Below are 24,599 nucleotides of genomic sequence, written 5' to 3' on the forward strand. Positions count from 1 at the left end.
ATTTTGAGGTTATGGAATCGGAATTTGAATCGGAAAACATGACTAATGATACGATTTTTTTTTTTTTTTGAGCTTTCACAGCGAGAGTATAGCAGCTTCGGCTTTGCCGAACTCAATTTTGAAATAACGTTGACACAGCGACAGTGTTGTCATGCCGGACGACATAAAGTGTAAAGTCGAGCATTAACAGTGCTGTGATATAGGAAAGTAGTGCTGGCCGAATTGGTGGATATTGCTTGAATTGATTTGTTCTAAATACGACCCACCTTTTTGATGTCATCGCTGTCCTGTTGGGTTTTCTCTTCATCGCTTTCAGTTTCCTCCTCAAACAGCGGCTCAAGACGGCGTCTAAGCATTACAAGTTTCGATATATACGATATACGATATTCGATATACGATATACGATATGGGATGTAGCGAATTGTTTGTATTTATTTGTAATTTAGAGCGTGTTGAAGTTGTTGTTGTGTAAATGGCATAAATGATATAAATTTTGATTTGAGCAATGTTATATATACGGTATAAATAGATGTAGACATGTCTTTAGCATTATACTTAGCTATGATATACACTACTGAGATGATTAGAGACTAACATGTGTACTATATGTATATTTATACGAACTATTATCGACTAAACGTATATGAGAATTGGGAGTCCGACCTGTCCGTAGGTTTGTCTAATGGTTTTAGTACCTTTAAGCTCTCTATAAAGATATACATATGATCTAAGCTATCCCAGGATGATATAGAATACAGTTAATAATAAATAGTACTCTAAAAAATGGTCAGCGAATTGAATTCAAATGATTGTCGGCAATTACGTGTGAATAGAGTTACGAAAGAACGAAAGAAACACCTGTAAAAACTACGGAATAATCCAAAAGAACACATAAAAGAAGAAGAAATATTCATATATATATATAACTATATACTTAAGTTTAAAGAGCTAAAGATTGTGTTGTATCTTTAGCTCGAATTTTAGTTTCAGTTATATCTTTATATTAATTTTGTTACTTGTTTTTTCATTTAAATTGGACTAGTCTAATGGTTCTAGCTAGGATCTATTTAATAACTTTGTTTAGTCTTGCTCTACATACCGTGGCAGCAGTCCTCGAATGGTGCTGGCGGTCATTGGAGGCGCCATCAGCAGTTCATCCATCATCAGCTCGGTATCATCATCATCATTCAACGAGGTGCTTGACTTTGTCGGTGACTGAGACAGTGTTCAATTCAGTTGGTTAACTTGAAAATCTTTCGGTTGGATTAAGCTTACCGAGTGTGTATTCTCCGAGTTGATCAATTGCATGTCATCGTTATCCCCACCGCTGGTTGGTGTGCCCCACACCTCCTCCCCCGATGTGGCGCCCGATGTGCATTCATCCATTTGTTCATCCGTCTCGGATGCCGTTTGATTCGATTGTCCCTGACCCGATGACTGTTCATTTGCATTCCAACGTCCCAAATACTTGTCGATAAATGCTCGAGACTCCTCGAAGAAGGACATCTTATCGCTGACAAATGCTCCAGCACGATTCGTCCAGGCACCGCTGGCGAGAACATCTCCATTTGTGATGGTCACACTGGAACAGGTCGCCAGCTCGTTAAGATTCTGAGCGAGCGCTTTATCTGCATCCTCATCATCATCATCAGCATCAGCATCGATATCGATATCATCTTCGCCATCGTTATCGGTATCGTTATCGTTATCGTTGTCGTTATCGTTATCGCCATCGTTAATCGCCTCCTTTTGCTCGTTGAGGCCATTCTGTGTGTAGGGCTCCTGATCATCGTCCTGCTCATCGGAGGGCAACTTCTCCAGACTGGACATGGTGCCAAAGCGTCTCAGGGCAGTGCCCATCGGTCGGTAAGGTGGCTCCTCCTCCAGCGGCGACTCATCGCACGAGTCCTCGGGTATATTCTCAATGATTGCCTGCCTCGGCTGTTTGGCCGTTGTTGTCGATGTGGTTGCTGTCGTAATTTGCTCACTAGCTGTGGCAACTGCACCACTTGCACCACTTGCACCACCACTGTTATCCCACACATGCGTTGTGGTTTTGGTCAACACCGCATCCGGCGTGGGCGGCACCACAGCAATCGTTGGATTCGCTTCCTTGATGACCATCGATCGATTTTCCTGACCACACAATTTGATCGTCGGTGCAAACTGTGCGAGTCCAATGAGCATGAGGGACAACTGATCATCCTCCTGTCGCTGCACAGCGGTTGCCTTCTGTTTCGGCGACTCCAGCAGCTTGCAGGTCTGCTGCTCCATTTTATCGGGTGCCATCTGCGTTTGCGTGAAATCCTCCGGCGTACAGCGACAACGGCAGGCCGCATATTTGGCCGGCGAACCAGAAATCGAACCGGATGCGGAACCCGCTGTTGATCGATCAGTGCTACGCATTATGCGTGCGGTTTCCGTGATGGTCACAATGGCCTTCACCTGTTGATTGGCACAAGGTCGCGTCGGCTCTTGGCTTGAATGTGCCACAATGCGTGTGCGTCGTGGCGGCGGTTGAGGCTGTACCTTTGCCGAACTCGCCGGTGATGATGCAGCTGCACCCAAATGTGACGCTGAGATTGGGGCTGAAACTGAGGTTGATGCGGATGCTGATGCTGATACTGAGACGGAAGCCGAGCAGTGTCCGTTGGCCAGCGGCGTCCTCTGTTGCTGCCCTAGAACGCGTAGCTGGGCGTCGGCGACCGCTGCGCTGCTGCTGCTGCTGTTGGGCATGGCGCCAACGCTGTCATCGGTCGCCTCTGATTGTGACAGCGACAATTCATCCGTTATTAGTTGGGCCACATCACTTTCAGTGTCGCCGGTCTCCCGACGGCTGCTGCTAGCGACTACCTTGGAGGATAGCTCACCGGTGATCGTGCTGCTGGACATGCTCGTCACGCTGCCAGTGGCGGTACCAGTTCCAGTACCAGTACCAGTACCGTCACCAGCACCACTGACGGTACCAGCAGCCGCTCCCGCTGCCGTCCCAATGCCATTGAGCTTGCAGCAGCGATTCGGCGAGGATTGACTGTGCTGCACCTTCAGTGAGTTGCATAGCAATGAGGAGACGCCACCAGCTGTAGCAGCCCCTGAAGCACCAGCTGATCCGCGTCCTCCTCCGCCACCCGCTGCACTCTGCTGGCAATTCTTATGGCAATGGCGGCACACTGCCAATTTGTCGAGCACTATGGGACTCGAGCGTACTGTGATCTAAGCGACAATAAAAACAAAAAAAAAAATACCAGCTCTAGCAATACGATCTACACACAAATTTGCAGCTAGAGACGGGCGGGCTCTCCAAGAATAATTTCTATATATATGCAATTCTACAGAAATCTGAGCCGCAAAAATTGATGAAAAGCTCACATATTGTAAAACAAATTTTTTTTTCTTTTTTTTCATCAAAATTAAACTTTCTTTAAATTTTAGAATGAAATATAAAGATTCATTAATGCATGACATTTTAAAATTATTCGCATTTAAATACTAAATTCTATGATATATATCCTCTATATCCTCTTAAGAATATAGAATACATAAATGAGAAAATGTATCAAAGTAGTTTTTTTTCTTTTTTTTTTAAGTGAAAAAACTATTATTTTATTCACTTTTATCCATTCATAAAAAAGTCATTTGCTCAGCTTGACATCTAGTTCATTTGACACATTTGCTCACATTTGAATGAGTCAGATTTTTGGCTTTCCACGACCAAATGTGAAACTGTTATAACATTTTCCATTCACCCGAAATAAATCAGCAGTTCGATTTTTGTGCAAAAATTATAAAAAGATGAAAATAAGTACATTTTCATTTTTATTTGCAATTATAATTCGCTCAAATTTTATGTTAACTTATATTTATTCAACAAAACAGCTGGTTAAAGTGTTAATTGCTTTTATTTTTACCATTTTATCTATAAAAAATACTGAAATTCGCCGGGGTGAATGGCAAAAAGTCTTAACATTCATTATGAATGAGCCAAAATGAACATTCGGATTTTCTACTGAAATGAAGTCCACATTCGACCCGAATGATGAAAATTGAGTCGAATGTGCCAAATGTGCTATTAATAATAGCTTTGTAGAATAAATCATGAATCACTTTGACGCCGTGTCGTGTCTTACAGACAATAATAAACCTCTTATCACGCCCATCTCTAGTATTTATCATATGTTAGATAGCATACGTGTAAATTCTAACTCACCTGACTATCCGATGTGGTGCTATGCGATTGACTAATCTGGCTAGGAACAACCTCTGCCTCGGAATAGATGTCGGATGTGGCACACATGCTTAGTTCCTCGACGCCGCTGAGGCGTTTTCCTCCAAAATTGGGCTTGGCCAAGAAGGTGCCATTCTCTTTGGCCAGGTTAAGCTCTTTGGTGCGCTTCTCCAGCTGTTGGCGTGTCCAATAAATGATGCGTTCATCCTGTTCGCTGTCGCTGTTGAAGATCAGCTGCTCATCATCGGCACTGACATTCTCCTGGGACCGTGCGATGGCCACGAGACGGGCCTGTTGTTGTTGCTTGTCCAGTTGACCCTTCATCCAGTTGGCTAAGTGTAAGGCACTTGATTTCGGTGTGCCCGTCTTGTTGAGGATGCGACATTTCTCATCAATCAGCAGCTCGATTTGCTCCACGGCATGGCCATGGTTTGTGCTTCTCTGCTGCAATAGTCGCGATCACCATCCCCACGAATCGGGGGAGGAGATATCGCTTGGTTAGATTGTGTAACCCACGAAATGAGCCTCAAACCATACCCAGACCCACATGCACCACCAAGACCCACCACACACCACACACCAGACACACAGAGCTGCAGCTGCCCGACGTTGCTTGCAAATTAAAATTTGTGATGGGCTCATTATTAATTTCGATCATTAATTGCGATTAATTTGTTCGTCTTGTGCATAAAATGTTCTTGTCTTTGACTTGATTTGTAGAATTGAGTTTGCTCCTTGGTCTTTAGATTTATTGATTTTTATTTTTTTTTTTTTTTGACTTGGCTTTTGCATTTGACTTGGCTTTCGAGAAACAACAGAAACAATAAAAACTCGCGAGTTTTGGCCATCTTTGATTAAAAACGCTTGCACTGTAAGAGGTTCACACAACAATAACGATAACGCTTATAAAGAAACCAACAATACAAATACAACACAATATAGAACAATATATTACGATAGTAATAACGATAACATAAATAAGCGAATTTTTATTGGAAATAATGAATAAAGCGACAGAAGAAGTTTTGCAATAGAACTGAACTAAACTAAAATTGAGTCCATCACAATTTTTAATTTGATCAAATTTCTAGATTTTCTGGTTTTTCTGGTCAACCAATTTAAACGCAGGATTAACCGGGACCGGGAAGAGAGTTTTTTTTTTTTTTTCAATATGCGGAACGGTTGTAAATAACATATTGGGCAACGTACAGAGTGGTACAAAGTGAGTGCTCGGTGGGTTTTATTTTCATTTGGTTGGAGAATTTGTATTGTTTTTTTTTTTTTTTTTTTTTTTTTTTGGTAGAAATTTAAATAAAAAGAACATCACAAGCGTTTTTAGTCAAAGAATCATTTTGTTTTTATTATTCATCGTTTCTCAAACTCATCATCATCATATATGTATGTATGTATGTATATAATCTTCTTCTATCATTTTGCAACTTTACTGCTCTCTCATCATAGGCAAAATATCAACAAAATCATAATAATAATAATAATAATATTAATCGAACAATTATTTTTGTTAAAAACAATCCTAGATACACATATGTACTAAGTACAAGTACGATAACATGGAGTGCCACTTGCCTCTCAATACATGGGCATCACATCACATTCACATACTTATCTATATATGTGTGTATATCTAATTTATGTGATTACATAATATATAGGTATATAGCTTAATGCGAGGGGGAAGGGAGAATAAAGCTACGTCTACGGCAACACAAATTTGCTCAATGGGGCACCGCTCACACGAGGCGTATACATAATATAATTCATTAGAAAGGCCCAAAAGCAGTCACAACATTAGTGTATTTGTATGCGTGTGTAAGTGTATACGTGTACGTGTGTGTCTCTTCCGATTTTATCAAATAAGACTTTACAGAATTTAGAAGTCCAAAACTGTCTATCGGGGCGTCACAGCAATAAAGAACGCACAATGGCTTGACAACGTATGAAAATCTGTGCAATTTCATTTTTAATATTAATAAATAGAAAAAAATAAGAAAAAACGAATATTTTAAAATAAAAATAATTTGTTAATATTAATAAATTTGTTCTAATGTTGTTCAAGTTAAAATCAAATAAATTTCTAATTTATTTAACATTATTCACATATAAATTTGTAATGATTTGCAATTTTTTTTTTATTAACTTTTAAAATTATATTTTAATGTTAAATACTTCATTTTATTTATATATTGCTTTTAATTGACGTTAAACAGTTAAAAATATATAAATATTTGGATTCAAATATAAGTTAAGTACTAGTACATCCCAAATAATATGCTAATTTAAATATAAGCACTTATGGAACTCTAAACACGTTTCATAAAAAGGAATATATAATAAAAATATGAAAGTAAGTACATAATAAAGATATATAAATTGTGGGTAATATACTCTTGCGTCATTAAACAAATTAAAAGCTGTAATTAAAATATAATTGTTAGACGAATCATCGCCTAAAAGTATACTATGTGCAACATAGAAATTAAAAGGAATCAACTGAAAGTAAATAAAAGCTACAAAGTACGAGTATTTGACATGCAATATGCAAATGTTAATTAAGAGCCTCTTTCCCTTTGAGAATCTGTCCTTGTGCGAGTCTCAACTACTTAGAGGAGCGTGTATATGTGTATATGTGTGTATGTGAGTGTGGAGTGTGTATTACGACTACATTAAAAGGCAATAAAGTGCAAGACATTAATGGAAATAATTGACTTTGACTGTTGTAAAGATTCCCATATGCATATAGATAGGAGAGCAACATATGTAAGCAGCTTGTTGATTATTCTCTAAGCCGCTTTGTGGACTGGGTCAAAAAAAACGAGCTGGTGCCTGAGACTGAGCAAAGATTGTTGCAGTTACAAATACAGTTACAGTTACATAGATTATATAGCGTATATACTTATATATATATATACCAATTCTATCGATCACAAATTGGCGCAGAATAATACAAAATTTTGGAATGGCAGCGTTTTTTGGCAAACGGTTAACTTAAGTTTAAATAAAACCGAATTGGAGCATACTAATCGAAATGGAGACTAGACTAAGATATAGCTAGGCAATGGACGTAATGAATAATAAATATAACAACAACGATAACAACAATAGTTTGATTTTTTCATTTCATTTCGTTTCTTTCTTCTTCTTTTTGTTTTGGCTACAAAATGGAAGCATTTTTTTTGTTGTCAAGCTTTCCGATAATTTTTTTTCGATTTTTTTTTTTTGGGTTTACTTTTAAAGGTGTTGGCAAAAACATTTTAATCGTGTTAACGAAGACGATTAATACGAATAGGTATAAGTATATGTATATGTATATGTATATAGAAGTATATGTAAATACGATTATAAAACAAAGTGTAAGTGTTTGTAGTTATGTACATATATGTGTAGTATATGTGTGTGTGTGTGTGTGTTTATGTGGGTATATATTTGACTATCTATGACATATGGTCTACACTAATAATTACTAAACTGTAAATAACTATTTAAGTATTAGTTACGATATTAGCTAGAATCTTACATATACGTGTACACATCTCTTCTCCCCAAATATCCAATAATTGTGTGAATGAATAATATGGATGTTTGAATACGAGTATGAGTACAATACGATTATATAGAGATACGAGTATAAATATATTAATCGAAAACGTAATCGTATTCTACAAATCGCATTTACTTGTTCAAAGTGCTGCGCTGAATGCACTCAAATCGCAAAGTGAATTTGAATGTGAATGTGAATAATAAGAGTACTCAAATATTAATTGAAATCAAATGCGAGTGTTGAATGCATTCAGGGGCAACATTCGTAATACGATTTGAATATGATTTTACTAACTATAATTAACATGTTTCTGTTTGCTAGCTGTGCATGTACAAAAGATTCAATTCAACTCGTATTTGTTTATCAAAAAATTTGTACAATTTGATTATACAAAAGACTTGAATACGAATGTCAAGACAAGATTCAATTCATATACTTGTACTCACATATTCGCAGAGATCTCTTAGATCAATTTGTAAGCAAGGATTCGTGTTTTCCTTTTATGTTAATTTTCATTATTTCGTTTCTTTTGTTTTGTTTGTTAATTTGTCTAGTTTCCGTTTTGAGTTACAGTTACCCCATAAGGCATTCGTTAGATAGATCACACTCATTTGCTTACTAGATACTCGTTGGATCAATTGATCATTTTTGGGTTGGCAAAAGCGTTGATGGAACTCAGCTTCTACTTAAAGCACAAGTCAAAGCAAGCTTGGCAATTGGAGCAAAGCGAGAGAGTGACAGAGAGAGCGACAAAAGTAAAGAACAAGAGAGAGAGAGAGACAGAGAGAGAGAGAGAGAGGGGCAAAGACAAGAACTTGTATGCAAAATAGTAGCACGTTAGGCAACGAGGTAGCTTCTTGAAGAGAGAGAAAGAAAGAGAGTTTAGAGACTTCAGTACTCTTGCAGAGAGGATCACATATCATTGATCCATAGTATACATGTATCGGATCCGACTTACTGTTCATATATACTCCATGTTCTAAGCAAGTTAGTTTCATAGTGTTTATAACACGAAACTGGTTATAATTTGAATTTTGTTTTTGTTTAAACATGAACATATCTTGATAAAATCGGACGACTATATCCCATAATATTCGCAAATGAAATTGAGTCGATTTACCATAACATCAATAAGCCAAAACATCATCATCAACATATACTGACCAAATTTAAACATTACACTTGTTACAGATTGGCTATTCATCTTATCGTGTGTTGGGTTGCATCACTATAATTTCTACAAGTTCTACAAAACTTGTCATATATTCATAAAACTCAACACATCAAACTAAAAGTAATTTCTACATATACTGTTAAAATTTCATTGGAATCGGACGACTTTAAGTATCTGCAAGGGCATTGAACCTTCGATTATCCGAAGACTTATACTTTCATTTCGTTCTAGTTTAGTTTGATTCAGTTGGGTGGTTGTCTAAGCTCATTTATTCAGAGATTGTGCTTGTGTGGTAGTCGAGGGTAAGGGCGGGTGTTGGGAGGCGTGGCTCTGGCTCTGTTCTGATTTTGATACTGGATGTGGCTAAGGCTGTGGCTTGTCAATTAATTGGCTACGCGCCTGCGTTCGTGTCTGCGTTCTCGTTCGTATTTGCGTTTCCGTGTCCGTCTCAGTTAAGAGCCAAAAGTCAAATCACAGATCCAATGAGTCCGGCGGCGTCGGCTTGGTGGGCAGCATGCCAAAGGGATCGTCAACAACAATGCTATCATCATCATCATCATCATCATCAGCGTCAACATCGACGTCAACGTCATCATTATCATCATCGTCCATTTGGCGAATGCATCCGCCAGCGTTAGCGTTTGAGCCACTGCCCACGCCATCGCCCAAAAAGATGCATTCCTCAACATCCGTGTCATAGCACGGATCCAAATTCACCTCATTTAGCTGCAGATCCAGCTCCAACAAATCCCAAGAGCCGCCGAACTCGGCCAGCGGTATGGTTGCATTAACGGTACGGCCAGTTGTGGATGCCACAACGCTAACCGTTGATGTTGTCGGCGGCACAAAGTCATTGGAGAAGGCATCTGAGTTGCAGACCTGCGAACTGGGCGATATATTCGGCGTGGGCGTTTCGGGCGTGGTCAGCGACACCTGTTGCGTCACATGCGTCACAGAATCATCGATAAAGGAACGACCCACCGAGCTCAGACTAAACTCTAACAATTTCTGTGCATGCCTTGGCGCCACCGATGTCGCTATCGATGCCACCGACGCCGCCGGCTCAGCGGTTGCCTCCGGTATGGCTGTCAAGCACTTGCTACTCGCACTGGGCAGCGATTGTGCCGAGTTCTGTGTCAGTGTCTGTGTCTGTGTGTGAGCTGTCAAACTGGCGCTACTGCTCAGCCAGGAGCTGTTCGTATTGTAGCGACGCAGCGAATTGTCACCCACAATACCAATACCAATACCACCACCACCAACACCACCACCGCCGCCGCCTACACCATTTGGCATGGAGCCACCACAGCTGCTGGCATGACCACGACGAGCGGGTGAAGTGGTGCGTGATGGCAACGAGGCGGAACAGAGCTGCTGTGGCGTCTGTGTGCTGGCCGTAATGCAGGGGGCAGCGCAGGCGGAGGTGGAGGTAGAGACATGACCACCCGCTTGGTGTACCGACGGCACCAGCGCACTGGCCAAACGCTGTAGATTCTCATAGGAATCGGCGCTGTCCAGGCGCTTGCTGCGAAAGAGACGCACCTGCTGTTTCTGTTGCTTCAGATTGATGCTGTCCAGCGAGGGCAGCTTCATCGATCCCATCGATGCAGAGGTGATGCCAATATCGCTCAACGGCACCAGCGTGTTCAGCACATCCGGTGAGTCCAATGGACTGGACAATGGCGTTGAGCCCAGTGCTGCATTTACCAGAAATCTAGAAGAATAAATTTTTATTGAAAGAGGTTGAAAGAAAAGTAAGCAATTAAAGGATTATTGATAGGGATAGTCCGGAAAAACCACAACGATCTTCTCATGCAGTTGGGCTAAGGTTCAGATCTGAAGTGCTTTTGAAGGACCTACGAATCTATAAGTATAGAAACCATAGTTCACATTCCATAGAGGTAAGGAAGTATATAAAAGATGGGGACAACTGGGATTCTCTAAGGATTCTAAAAACAGCTGAGAATCTTTACTTATGTTAAGTATGGCGCAAGCAACTAAAAAGTTCGTGAGGAACCCTATAATATTTACTAATATTTAACCTATGATTAAAACCCAAATTAACTTTGGAACCTACACTCATAAAAAAAAATGTTCTAAAATCAAGATATTTGACTTAAAACTAAGAAATTCGGTCTAATTTTGGTTTTAAGAATATTTCAAATAACACCAAGTTCTCATTTTAAGAATAAATGTTCTTAAAATTAAAAACAAAAAATAAAAAACAAAATAAAATTGTTTTTTAATTTTATAATTTTTTTGTTACTTTGATTTTTTAATTATTTTACTTTCATACGAGTGGGATTCGAACCGGCGCCTACTGCTTCACAATTTAAGCGGTTTCTCTAACCAAAGCGCCACTGGTCCATTATTTGTTTCTTATGAAATATTTAATATTTATACTTTCACAATAATTTAAGATATTTATTCTTGTTTGAAGAATAAAGATTTTTCTTATTAGATTATTATAAGTATTTGACTAATACTATTAGTAATATGGTCATAAAATGTTCTTGTTCTAAGAATAAAATGCTTAAGATGAATGTTCTTGATTTAAGAAGTGGGTCTTTTTTCAGGGTACAAATACATTAAGGATAATGAAAGGGTCTCAGGTGTTCAGGGAAAACCCAATTATCTTCTTGTGAGATGTCGAGAAAAGCCAAAGTGTTCAGAAGAAACCTTAAGAATCACCATATATGCATAGTATATATAGAAAAGACTAAAATACAGAGCTTCCGTGAAAGCCATTAGTTTTTCTAGACATTTGAGATGAAGTTTGGATCTGAAGGGTGCATAAGAAACATTTTCCATACATACATTAAAGATGAGGAATGACTCTAATATACTTTTATATATGAATCACGGATGAGTTTAACTTACATTTGACGCTGCAAGAGATTCTGCCAGACAGCCTTAAGCTCCAGAGAAGGGGCACGAAGTATAAGACTCTTGCGTCTGGCTCCACGTTTTGGAGTGCGTGTTAGATCAGGAGCACAGTAGCCGGTTGGGCTCTCGGCCAGGCGTCCGTTCGGATCGACAGTCAGACGGAACTCAGTAGCTGCGGGATGGAGTTGGATCGAGTTAGATCGAGTTGATACATATGGGGAAAATGGGGGTAACTTACTTTTCTTGCGCATGTGAAAACAGGAGTCGACCACATTGGCAATGGGTACGGGTTCCTCGGTAATAAAGAGCACCCTATCCCGACTGACCTTGGCGAACACAATGATGTCGCTGAAGAGCAACGTCCAATAGGGTTTTATTGAGCGACCCTCGACGCGTGAGAGATCGCCACCGAATATCCACTGACGACCCTGGACGGCCAATGTAAAGGGCTTGCACTTGGTGAACACCATGCGAGACTCGAGATCCTGCAGCGTCAGCAGTGGACGTCCCTCGCCCAGAGGCTCCATTAGGCCGCTGCTTACAGTTATCTCTCGATAGGCGGCCTGCAGTTCATTGATCACAGTACTGAAGTTCTTATGCTCCTCGGTGTCCACGTGACAATTGCTGGCCAGGAGCTGCATCAGCTTTAGAATCTCTCGGAAATGCTGCAGCGGACGGTGTATGAACATTGTGAGATCTGGACGCTTGCGCGGCACAGCCGGCTCTGTGATGAAGGATATGAACTCGGAACCCGTTTGCCTTGACTTGTTAACCAGGACGCAATCTGCACGCTTGATGCCATTGCAATATTTCTTGTACGCGGCACAAATTGCCGTCGTCTTGGACAAATAGACACGTGAGGCGAAATTCATGTGCGGCTCCTGATCCTGATCATTGCTGCACAACTGCTCCAATATATCCTCCGCAATTCGCAGCAGCTCATCGATGTTCTGGAACAACGTGCGATGATCATTCGGCGATATCAGATCCTTACGCTCCACCAACGGTTGCACAAACCGTTGTATTCCAAAGTGTAGAGCCGCTGTGAAATTCTGCTCCCGACTGATGAGCTGCAGCAGAAAACGCCGACGATTATCCGTGATGGGAACAATGGACTACGGAGCAATCGTGGAAATAAAAGAAGAGAAAGTAAGTCAAACTGTTGCTAGCGGTGAGAGCAAGCAGTGTCAGCCATCTATCGGCCAAAATTGTAAGCACAACTCTAATAAGAACTTCTGAAAATTGCATCTCACAAAATTTGAGATATGTTCATTCTAAATTGGTTTAATTGCTCGCAGAATTACTAAAAGTATGCTATAAGTATTTATGTTGAAAATGATTGTTAATGCTTTATAATCAGGTGTGTTCTATAAATCTCTAGAGTTTGTGAAGAGAATTGCTTTTGAAAACAACCGTTCGAAATGTCAGAGATTTAGTTTTTTCGAACATATTTTCGAAGACATTAAAATCACATTTCTTCCAGTTTCAACAACATTTTTATGTTGAGAAATATTTAATATAATTTACAAAATTATACAAAATGTATTTTATGCATTTTTATTCAATTCAAAAATTAGTTTAATTAAGTTCATTAATTATTTCATTTTGTCAAATCTCTCAACAATTTTTAAAACATTTGACATTTGATGCTTGTTTGTTTTCAGGAACCCCAACAACTGCTTTTGGATTGCTTTGGCGCTGTTAAGGATTTGTAGAACACCTCTGAATAAGAAATATTGCAGAAATTGGTATCTTCATTTGGACATAATTTCACACTTGAGTTCAGATAAAATATTCACAATTGTAATTTAGTTAGGAACTGAAGGGTGCATAAGAAAAGTTCCCATCCTCTTATATGTATGTTTAGGATGGGAATGATCTAAAATGGTCTAATATAATCCAATATGATTTTGTTTATGGCTGGCAAATAAAACAATAAATATGTTTTCCAGATTTGGAAAATCAAAAGAGTATACTTCAGTTTGGAAGGAGAATTTTTATAAAACTTGAACTTAAAACCATTTTCTTGATGGTCAAGTAAATTAGTTTTGGATTTGAGATTTATTTCTACACATGTTCCGTGAAAATATCTTTCATCTTTAATTAAGCATTGATAAAATTAATCTTAACGACATTCGACTAAAAAACCCAAAAGAAGCCAAACAAACCCAAGAAAAACAAAATAAAGAACATATAAGTAAAATGTTTATATTGTAAAACCGAAAAAAAGTAATTTTATTGTCAAGCGTGGGATTGAAATATTTAAATGTGGTGGTCGCAGGGACGTGAAAAAAAATGTATAATTAATTATATAGTATACATAAATGTGTAAAGATGTACCAAACTTAATTGTTAAAAAAAAAAAACTTAACATTAATGCGCTAAAGATATTTACAAAGTGATAAGCAAAAAAATGAACAACAAAAAATGCGATAAAAAAATAGAATTGGACAGCGTTGCAAGTGGCGAGTTAAAGGTGGCAGGTGGTAGAGGGTTGGGGGCACTTAGACAATGACCCCTTTGCCTACCTCCTTGCTGAACGTAACCTGAGGCAGATGCAGGCGTCGCTTGGCCGCCTCAATGGAGGATGTGGTGCCGGAGCAGGCGGTGGCAGGCCGAGATTGATTGTTGCCACTAAATGGGGCACGTGTGCTGCTCGTGCGTTGCAACAGCATTGTTGTTGCTGCTGGAGTAGTTGCTGTTGTTGCTGCTGCTGTTGCTGTTGTTGCTGCTGTTGTTGTTGCATGCTCCTGTTGCTGGGATTGGGAATAGGTTTGGGTGTGGGTTTGGGTTTGGGATTGGGATTGAGCATGCGTTTGGATTGAGTTGTGACTGTTGAGGCTGGCGTTGACCGTAACCGATGTTGTTGTGATGTTGTTGGCCATGTTGGCGCCCGCGCCTGACCTTCTGAATATCTCCAACGTCAAGGACGAGCCCTGCGATCGTATCAAATTCAGAACATCAGCCTCGGGCATCGTGACCACATTGTGCTTATCCACAAATATGACATAATCGCCCGGCAAAATGCCACAACGATCGGCTGACAAGCCCGCCTCGACTTTTTCCACACGCGGCGGATGTGTCCACACAATGGAGAAACCGAATCCCCGCTCCTCCGTTCGCGTCAAGCGTCTGGTCATCGTGAACGGTGTCCGGCCCGTTGGCTGGCGTCCGGCCAGTGTTGAACAACGTCGCGTCGCGTTGCCGCCATTCATATGATTCGCATTGTTCGAATTTGCATTCGTTATCGAATTCATGTTCGCATTCGCATTCGATGATCCAGTGCCAGCAACTGTCAATCCGCCGGAGACCACACCAGATCCGCCGGATGCCGTGCTGTTGCCCGTTGCCGTTGTATTATTCGCATTGCCATCGGCTGGTGGATCCAATTCGAGAAAGCGTAAAAATAAATTCTCATCGGCATCACGTTGATGCAACGCCTTTTTGCTCAACACCATCGGTTGATGTGGTTGTTGCAACTGTTGCAGCTGCAACTGTGCCTCATCTGGCTTACTATCGATGCTGATGCTGATGACGTCATCAACTGTGCTGATGTTATTGGTGGTGTTTGCTTTTAATGGTGCTGCTGCCATCGTTGTCATCTTGTTGTTGATTTCTCCAGTTTCTTTAAAATTTAACAACTGTTGCTGCTCCTTATTCTTTCCTTGTTCCTCCTTTTCTCCCTGCTGCTGCTGCTGCTGTGGACGGCTTGTGGGCGTGACGTTGACGAAGGCGTGCTGTTGACTGCGGCAGCTATGAAGACATCCCTGAGCGTGCAACTTGTAGGATCCCGATGCACTGAAGCTCGACTGCTCGGCTAAAGCGCTTAATGGAAATGTGAGGCAACCGAGGAACTCGCTACGTCTGTAAAATATAATAAAAATGGAGCATATTAAATACTGGCTAAAGTAGAGAGCTATAGTCGATGTTCCGACTTTGCATTTATTTAAAAGGCAAAAAATCAAAGACAAAAATCACTCGACAATCATATGATATGATTACATTATTTTGATCTATGATTTAATTCCTTTCATATGATATATCACAAGTCGAAAACTTTAACACAGAAACCATAAACTATTGTTGAGTTTTACTTTGAGCGAAAAAAAAGAAAAATCATTTGTAATCATTATTTTTGAGTTTAATTTTTTTGAACAAAAGTAATGATTATCGGTCTAGAAAATCGTAAAAATTAAATATAATCATTATAGCGTGATTTTGAAAATACAACTTATAATGATTACGGTCCCTACAAAAAATTCATTTTAAATTCATATAAAATGTACCTTAAATAAATAGTTTTATTGAAACTGTTAGATATTTGAAAATGTTTTTGCAAAAAATTGAATCTCTGACGCTTTAAACGGGTGCTGTTTTGCAACTTGGAACAAATGACCGAGAAATTATATTTTTGACATTTGAAAAACACAGGTATTTCGGAGTTGAAATAGAAATTTAAATACTATAAATTCTACTGCATACATTTAGGCGAACTAAGTGGTGAACAAAATTTAAAATAGACCGCTATTATTGGCAGAGTTAATTATATGGATTCATAAAGATAAAAGGAAATGTTGAGCACCTTGAATTGCGTGGTAAAAAAGGGGCGCGGTTAAAATTTTTTTGAAAGCAACTTGAACTGCGTGTTTACTTAATGGGTTCGGCCACGCCTCTTGCTTTCTCTTACATACATTGTAATCCACGAATGTCCGGGTAAATGAAGAACTAAGACAATGTAATAAAAAGTGAAGTTGGCTTATCATGATTGCATTTCCATTACATCAGCTTTTGACCTTAACGATAGCTGAACGTTTCAGCAGCCACAACAAACCAGCAAACCACTTTGTGAACCGTTCCCACTGACCACTTAACTTAAATGTACAGACATACATACATACATATATATATATATATATATATATATATATGTCTAAAGGCCACTACAAATCAGCAGACAAGGTTGCGTTTCAGTTTCCGCTTTCATTTTCTGACGTCTAATCAATTGGCATTTTTGGAGGCTTTTGCGTCACGTTGCACTGGCATTTTGTTTACTCTTTATATACACACATATACACCTAACTAATTCCTCCCTCCCCCACCCTTCTCACCCCCCTTTCAGTCATCCCCTCTGCTGTCTTCCAGACTTCCGCTTTAGACACGCTGCAACTGCTGTACGTGACATAAATCAATTAGCGCCTAAGCTGTCGTTGTGCCGTGGCATTTCCGAAGATCCCGTTTGCAAGCTATGCAGCTACGCAGCTCCACAGGGCCAGAAAACTATAGGCCACAAAGCTATTGAGCCAAAAGCCATAAGCCATGCTCCTGGCCCCGGAAATGCGCTTTGTATCTCAAACACTTTGTAGTGAAACGCTCGAAGTTTCTCTAGCTACACAGAAAAAAACAAACATTCAAATTTACAAAAAATAAATCTGATTTTAATATAAATTGAAAAGTATTTGAGTTGCTTCTTAAAAGACACCTATGATCAAAATATTTGCTGAAACCTTAAGGAAAAATTGTATTTGAATAAAGTATTTTGTATTTGGCTTAAGAAAGTTCGGGATCACCGAACTTTTGGCCACTTTCAGAGTACCGATTTCTTTTTCAGTGTACGGTTGCTTCTTGTCTATGTTTTGCAGCCCTTATCCGCTGTCTCCTTCACTTCACTGTCTCCTCTCTTCCCTTTGTCCGGCTGTGAAGTTTTGCCCGCGTATTTGGGTCAGTTTTATTGATTTTAGTTGCTGCAGCGCCAAAAACTTGTGCGATTGCAATCGCCTATTTGTCTGTCAGTCTTTGTGTTGAAGTGTTGTGGAAGGCAGAGCGGAGGAGAGTGGTAAGGGCTGTGGGAGTCGGTACGGCGAAAGGTCTGCAAAAGGGTCTTACGGGCTTTTTTTTTGGGGCCACCCACGTTGAGCACCTTGAGTAAATTTCAAAATGGGGCCAGTGCATTAAAAATGTAACAAGCTGCGTAGCTGCTAAACGGCAGAGTGAATGAAACTGTTGCCAAAGCACATACAACACACACATACACAACGTACACATACACGAAGCCTAAAAGTAGGCAATGAATAATTCACAGCACTTGTCGTTAAGTAAATTCGCTTAAAATGCTTAACGAGGCATTTGGAAATACACAACTATTTTCGAAATGTTTTCATTATGCATGCATAACAAATGCGACAAGTATATATGTGTGCGTTGTGTGTGTGTGTGTGTGTGTGTGTGTTTGCGATTCCCTGGTGTGCATTTAGCTAGTTAAGTATATCAATTAGATAGCAAACTCTATGGGAATGCCATAGCTCTTTTTTGACCTGTGGCCATTGCATAATGAAATGCTCATATCGATTTGACATAAGCACTGACTAAATGCCTGACTAGTGAAATAACTGACGGAATGAATGTGTGTGAGTGTGTGTGAGTGTGTGCGTGTTGTAGGCGAAAACTCCAGGAAACAGGTCAGCTGCCCAGTTTGGCAGTTGTCCTTGAATTTCAATTAATTTTGTTCTCTGCCACTTGTGAAACGCGTTTGAAACTATATTTCACACGCACCTGCAAATCAAGTCAAGCACACACACACACACACACACACACACACAAACACACACATACGCATACATAAAAACACATGCAAGCAGTCAAAATTATAGCAGTTGCTGCTCTTCCTGCTCACAATTCATTTTTAACAGCGTGCCTAAAAGTATGCTACAAAAAAAAGCAAGAAACAGAACAAATTGAAACTCGCACGCCACAACACACACAATGTTTGGCAGTTATATAATTTTGTGTTGCATACTTTTTAGCTGGTAGCACAAATTCTCAACTCTCAACTCGACAGCACTGCCAACACACACAACGAAGGCAAACAATTTCAGAAATTTCATGAAATAAACACAGGGTAAGTACGAGTACATGTGCACCACTTCACACGCTCAACACTTCTACTATGTATATTGGCAACAGTAAAAAATTGTGAAAAAAATATGTTATTGTTACAAATTGTTTATGTGCATAATAATTGCCATTTCTTGTATTATTGCTTTTAATTTCTTATTATTTCTTAGCTCGCACACACACTTTTCAGCATTTGTTGTTTGGCCAGCTTCGGTTTACACGCCGTCGATTTTGTTGGCGGTCCGCAGCGTTGCCAGCCTTTGCCGTTTTTGCGTCTGCGTCGCGCGAGCTTAACACTCGAACTGAGAGCTCGGCATAGAGCACATACCACTACATGGGGAGAACCCAAAACGAACCCCGTCACTGATACCAATACCGATACATATACCGAACCCCACAGAGCCGAAACAAAGCCGAACCACAACAATAAAGTAATGTTATCTTCGGCATCCAAGACATTTGATACCCTTGCAAAGCACTGAAAAATTAATTTTTATTTTTTAAGTCGAAATAACAGTCAGTAATTTCTTCCAAAAAAAAAAAAAAACCTTGGCAAATCATTTTGGAAATCAATGTTCAACCGCTTGTTCAATTTGTTTGAGTTATCTCAAGGAAATTTGACAATCTCGTTGTTGACTTTTGTACGATGTAAAAGTTAGTAAAGCAACTGTTTTGACATTCAAAAATTTAAAAAATAATTTGAAATTGTTTTTTCCTTTATTTTTTTTTTAACCAAAGCAATTATTCGTCTATTATATGTGAACCTGTACTATGTTTCATGTACATGACAATAATAATAATAAAATATTTGGTTTTGTAAGTTACACACTAAGTGACATAATAAAAATACCTTCTGCAAGGGTATACGAAAGTGGAGCCCAGGCACAGTATTATTTTATTTATTTTTTAGTTCCTGGAAAGTGCTACGAGTCTGGCCTAGAGACGTGCTTGGACTTGGACCTCAACGCGCAGGCGCTGGATGTATCTCTGGATTTGTGGAAGCAACTCAGCCCCTTTCCCTACCCCTCTCCCAATCCCTAAGGGGTTGCTGCGTTTGTTTATGTGCAGGAAATGCACAATGAAGCAAAGTGTGCTAGAGGAAAAACGTTACAATTAGGCTAAGAGATGCCTTAACCAGAAGCAGAGATTGCAACTCAGTCTGAGTCTTCTGTCTCCTGTCTCCTGTTTCCTGCCTCATGTACTTGCGTCCTTAACTTGGCTTAGTCTTTTGCCAGTCTGTGATTTTTATGTTGTTTTAAATTGGGGTTGAATGACATGTATACTTAGGGAGCATACTGTCTGTCTGCTATTGACCTTACTCGTACTCACTTCAAATGGCGATCCCGATGCCACACGGCCAGCTGCAGCTGCTGTTGGTTGGATGTGGCATGCAACATGCCCTCCTCCACATGGAAGTTAAAGCGCTCATCAAAATACGGACGACTCGAGTGACGATGGACGGCGGTGCGCTGGAAGCGACCCGTGCAGTTGCCGCCACTCGTGCTGCTTGTGGCAACACTGGTGGTTGGGTGGTGCTGCTGGCCTGTTGCCAGTGCCACCTTGACGTAGGCGTTGATGCTGCCGGAGCCATGAGAGCGCTGCAGATCGCGACAGCGTATAACTGCAACAAATATCAAAAGTAATGATTGCTTCTCATATTATGGTTACATTGGGGATGCATGCACGTGCTTGATCCACGGTGGTATGAAAAGTTACTTTTATCCAAATTAAATTTCAAGAATATTTTTAGCTTTACTCAAGGTATAATACCGGAAACGTGAACCGAAATAAACCGTATCGTTTTAAGTGCCGAAACCAGAACCGTAACTGACATGAATTTTTTTTTAAGAACCAAATACTGAAACTTTTTGATCTCAAGCCCCAACTTTAAATCAACATTTTATGTCATAATTAGTAATTTTTTTTTTTTTTTTTTTTTTTTTTGTATAATGAGAATTTTTCTTAAAGAAATTGGATTGTATAAGTATTCATTTAAATAGATTATTTCATTTGCAAGTGCTCCATAAACTTGTAAAACTTATTTTTTTTTTTTTTTTTTTTTTAATATATTTAAAGTTTTCGTATTTAAATAATACCCTCACATTGTACATAACTTATTGAACTAAAGTGGATCAAGCAGTGATATCTGAGGGGGGATTTTGGAACTCACCATGTACATTTAATTGTTGTTGCTGGACATTGTAAGTGATGCTCAAATCGATGCTGCCCCTGGAACTGAAATCCCCACTGTGCGTGGTGCTGGCAGAGATAGAGACAGAGGCGGAAGCGGAGGCGGAGGCGGAGGCAGAGGAAGCCATGGAACTGCGTTTGGCAAAATGTTCATCGTCCTCCAGATCACTTGAGGTGGAGCTGGAAAAGCTCAGGCAACGTTTGATGCTGGGAATATGGTCAAGATTAGGCTGCTTTGGTTGCCGGCGCAAGCCACTCTGCCTGTTGGTGATGGTAGTGGTGGTAGTGGTGGTGGTGCTGCTGCTGTTGTTGGTGTTGGTGGTTGCATTGTTGCTTGCCGCCTTCTGTTGATTCTTGCGTCGCACCACACGCTGTCGCTTCAGATGTGTCGGCGTTCGCACCTCCATCTCATGAATGCTGCTCTCACTCCACTCGCCATCAGCCAGCGTTGTGGCAGGCAGCGCAGTCACCGTCGTCGTCGCCGTCGCAGTCACCGACTTGCAACGCACCTCTTTACGTGCCGATTCGATAATCGCATCCAGCATGCGATCCAAGGTCGTGTCTCCCATGCGAGACGATGACAATTGTGAATCCTCCAGACCGGCAACTCCTCCTCCTCCTCCTCCTCCTCCCCCTCCCCCAATTGTTGTGGCGCCTCCAATGCGTGGCAGGCAACGCAGCGCCCCCATTTGTGGTGTCGCCTGTCGCGGTCCACTGCCCTCACTGAAGCTGCGTCTCTGCGGACTCTTGCCATGCACATTGCTCAGATCCTGGAGAGCAATCAGGCTGCTATTGCCAAAGGGGCTGCTCATAAAGTGTATCCCGAAGTTCTCCTTGTTCGCATCGCCGCTCGCATTGCGACGTCTGCCCCGCGTCTCTTCCACGGCATTGGAGCTCGAGTGGCGATTCATCCGAGTCATGGTAGGCATGTCAACCTGTTTAAATCAGTAGATACAAATAATTATTCGATTGGGTCAATATCGTAATGAACTCTCAGCTGGTTCCTTACTTTAAGCATATAAAAAATAATCTATATATATCTTTAACTTTATACCACAAAAAAAACCTCTACACGAGGTAGAAGTCTAGTGACGAAAGCAATTTCTAGCCCCAAAATTTCTGATATCCAATTTTGTGACGAACAAAATTCAGTTTAATCTAAAAATTTTAAGTAAAAATAGAAATTAATAAAAAATGTTTATAAAACTAGTTTCTCTTCACTTCTCATTGTTCTCTCTAATCTTTATTCTTCAATCCCTAATACTATTTTGTTTCTTACTTTTCAATAGTTCTTTAAATTTCATGTAATTTAAGTAAATATATATAAACTAAGATTATTTTTTTTTCGATCTTAATTTTGTTATACTTATTCGACTCTCATATATGTTAAGTAAATTCCTTAGCTGATAACTATTTTCAAAGCTGTCTCGCTATGATACTTTTTAAACTCCCAAGTGAATAAATTTTAACTTTAAGCATAAATTCGAATACTTAGAGATACGATCATATCATACATTGCTCAACTGAAATGAGGTTGGGTTGCATAGTTGGGTTGATCAACTGGACAAGGAAAGACAGCTGGGGAGCTGACAGAAAAACTGGAACTGGAAACTGATAGACAACTTTGGACAGACATACATATGTACATATATGAGAGTACAACATATCTGGATAGTGTTTGATGTTTGTTGAAGCGTCTTATAGACAATGGCCAGAAAGCAAGAAATTTTTGCAAATTGTTTTTTTTTTTTTTTTGCATGAAACGAGTTTTTCACGTACTCGCGTCCTGCGGCAAGTCCTTGTGCTCGATCTCGATCTCGATCTCGTTCTTCTTCTCGTCGTGAGACGCAAAATTTCAGGTTTCTTTTTTCAAATTCAAATTAAACTTATGCTAATTTATGAACAGATTCAGTTTTTTTTATTTATTTTTGCGGCAGCCGCAAACCATAAAATTGAGCGAGTCCTTTGCCAAAAAGGATCTGCGTTCTTTTCCTATGTGTGTGTGTGTGTGTGTGTGTGTGTGTGTGTATCTGTGTCTGTCTATGTGTGTGTGTGAAACAATTACGCCCCAGCATAATGATGCCATTTTTTTTGCAATCAACGACAAAGGCGGCAAAGCCAAAGGATCTGGCGAAGAAAAAAGGATCTTAAACTGGAACGAGGAGCTCATTCTGTTTTACTAGCTGCCAGGCAATCGCACACACATACATGTAGAGAGGGAAACTGACACACGCACAGCCAAATAAGAAATGGGTTTTCATGTAATCCATAAACGTCACCCCGATTGAAAATTATAAATTGAAAATGGAAAATTGTGCAAAGACAAAACGCAACGTAGCGAGGTGAGCAAAGGAAATATTTTTTTTCCATTTACTTAAGAAGTTCGATCTGGATCGAAATTTGAAAAATCTGAAATGGGAATGGGAATGGGAAATGGAATGGGAAATGGTGTGTGACATGTGCCCCGAGGATTAGCAGCTCACGGGGGTAGTCGGGGGGTAAGGAACACAGCCACGACGAGGACGAAGCCGAAGACGAGGACGGGGACGGGGACGGGGACGACAAAAAACAGCAACAAATTAAATGTATTAGAGGACACACCACCCCTTTAGTTTTATTTTATTCCTTTTTTTTCTGTTGCTTCTTGTGGGTCTCTTAGCGATCTGTATGTGTCGTATGTGGGTCTAGGGGTTAGGGACTTAGGGTATTTTTTTTTTCTCCTGCCACCTTTTTCCAGTTTTCTTTTTCCTTGTACCTTCTTTGGCGAAATTAAAATTAGAGCTAGAGCAAAAAGACAAATAAGACACAAGGCACATGGGTGCGAGCGCAATTACACACACATACACAGAGGCACATGCACACACACACAAGCACACGCACAGAAAGGTATACACGTGTGTGTGTGTTGCCAGGTGTGTGAACTGCGATTAGTCGGAGATCAGATCAAATGCAACAGCTATCGATTACTTGCAATCTAAACCCAAAATACCGATACGATCTAACTACAAACAACGTGCAACACGAACGTGCAACACTTACCTGACTGGGTAACTGGAGCTGCAGCTTTCTTCCTGCTTCCTGTTTCCTGATTTCTCCTTCCTCAATGATCGATCCTTGACCAATTTTCTGCTTAAAGCTGTAGCTGATTCCAAAAAAAAAAAAACACTTCACACTTTTCACACAAGAAAAAAAATAGTTAAACTTTAAGAACTTTTTAAACACGTTGTTGAATTTTGTCTAGTTTCGGTTTCGGCTTCGGTTTGTGGAACTCCTCGCGTTACGTTCGCAGCGCACGAAGCAACAAACGGAAATGACGAGCTGAACATGCGGTGAGATCGTTGATGGGTTCGTTTCGATTCGGTGGCAACGATTTGGCGAACGTGCTACGTGCAACCCCCGCCAGGCAGACAGATACAGAGAGAGTGCCTAAGAGAGTATACCCTCGCTCTCTCTCTCTAACTCACTCTCTTTCTATCTCTCTCTAACTCACTCTCTTTCTCTCTGTCGTCTGATTCTCATAGCCAGAAGTGTGCTGAAGATTTTATCTTTGGGTTGATCATCTCAAAACTTTGACGGAATGTTGCAAATAACCAAATGATCTGTTTCATGATCTACCTAAAGAAACCCTTAACTAACTATGATACTCTCAGATAAATTTCTATATTGTGTTATTTATC

At 40.1% G+C, this 24,599-nt stretch overlaps 1 protein-coding gene across 1 annotated transcript in view; it reads right to left on the reverse strand.

Moving 5' to 3' along the window:
* Positions 1 to 21,851, reverse strand: part of LOC117787467 (serine-rich adhesin for platelets) — a 28,185-nt gene extending 6,334 nt beyond the window's left edge. Inside the window, exons 1-15 of the mRNA XM_034626012.1 lie at positions 21,578 to 21,851; positions 20,903 to 21,535; positions 20,062 to 20,353; positions 15,185 to 15,705; positions 14,370 to 15,133; positions 12,080 to 12,956; positions 11,836 to 12,013; positions 10,219 to 10,669; positions 9,547 to 10,107; positions 4,208 to 4,681; positions 2,626 to 3,213; positions 1,276 to 2,529; positions 1,100 to 1,215; positions 859 to 867; positions 267 to 348 (exon numbers count right to left, since the gene is read on the reverse strand). Coding sequence (XP_034481903.1) covers positions 267 to 348; positions 859 to 867; positions 1,100 to 1,215; positions 1,276 to 2,529; positions 2,626 to 3,213; positions 4,208 to 4,681; positions 9,547 to 10,107; positions 10,219 to 10,669; positions 11,836 to 12,013; positions 12,080 to 12,956; positions 14,370 to 15,133; positions 15,185 to 15,705; positions 20,062 to 20,353; positions 20,903 to 21,535; positions 21,578 to 21,851 — 7,074 coding nt within the window. The remainder of the gene's footprint in view (positions 1 to 266; positions 349 to 858; positions 868 to 1,099; positions 1,216 to 1,275; positions 2,530 to 2,625; positions 3,214 to 4,207; positions 4,682 to 9,546; positions 10,108 to 10,218; positions 10,670 to 11,835; positions 12,014 to 12,079; positions 12,957 to 14,369; positions 15,134 to 15,184; positions 15,706 to 20,061; positions 20,354 to 20,902; positions 21,536 to 21,577) is intronic.
* Between the last annotated feature and the right edge of the window lie 2,748 nt (positions 21,852 to 24,599).

The sequence above is a fragment of the Drosophila innubila genome, chromosome X (genome assembly GCF_004354385.1).
Source record: "Drosophila innubila isolate TH190305 chromosome X, UK_Dinn_1.0, whole genome shotgun sequence".
NCBI lineage: Eukaryota > Metazoa > Arthropoda > Insecta > Diptera > Drosophilidae > Drosophila > Drosophila innubila.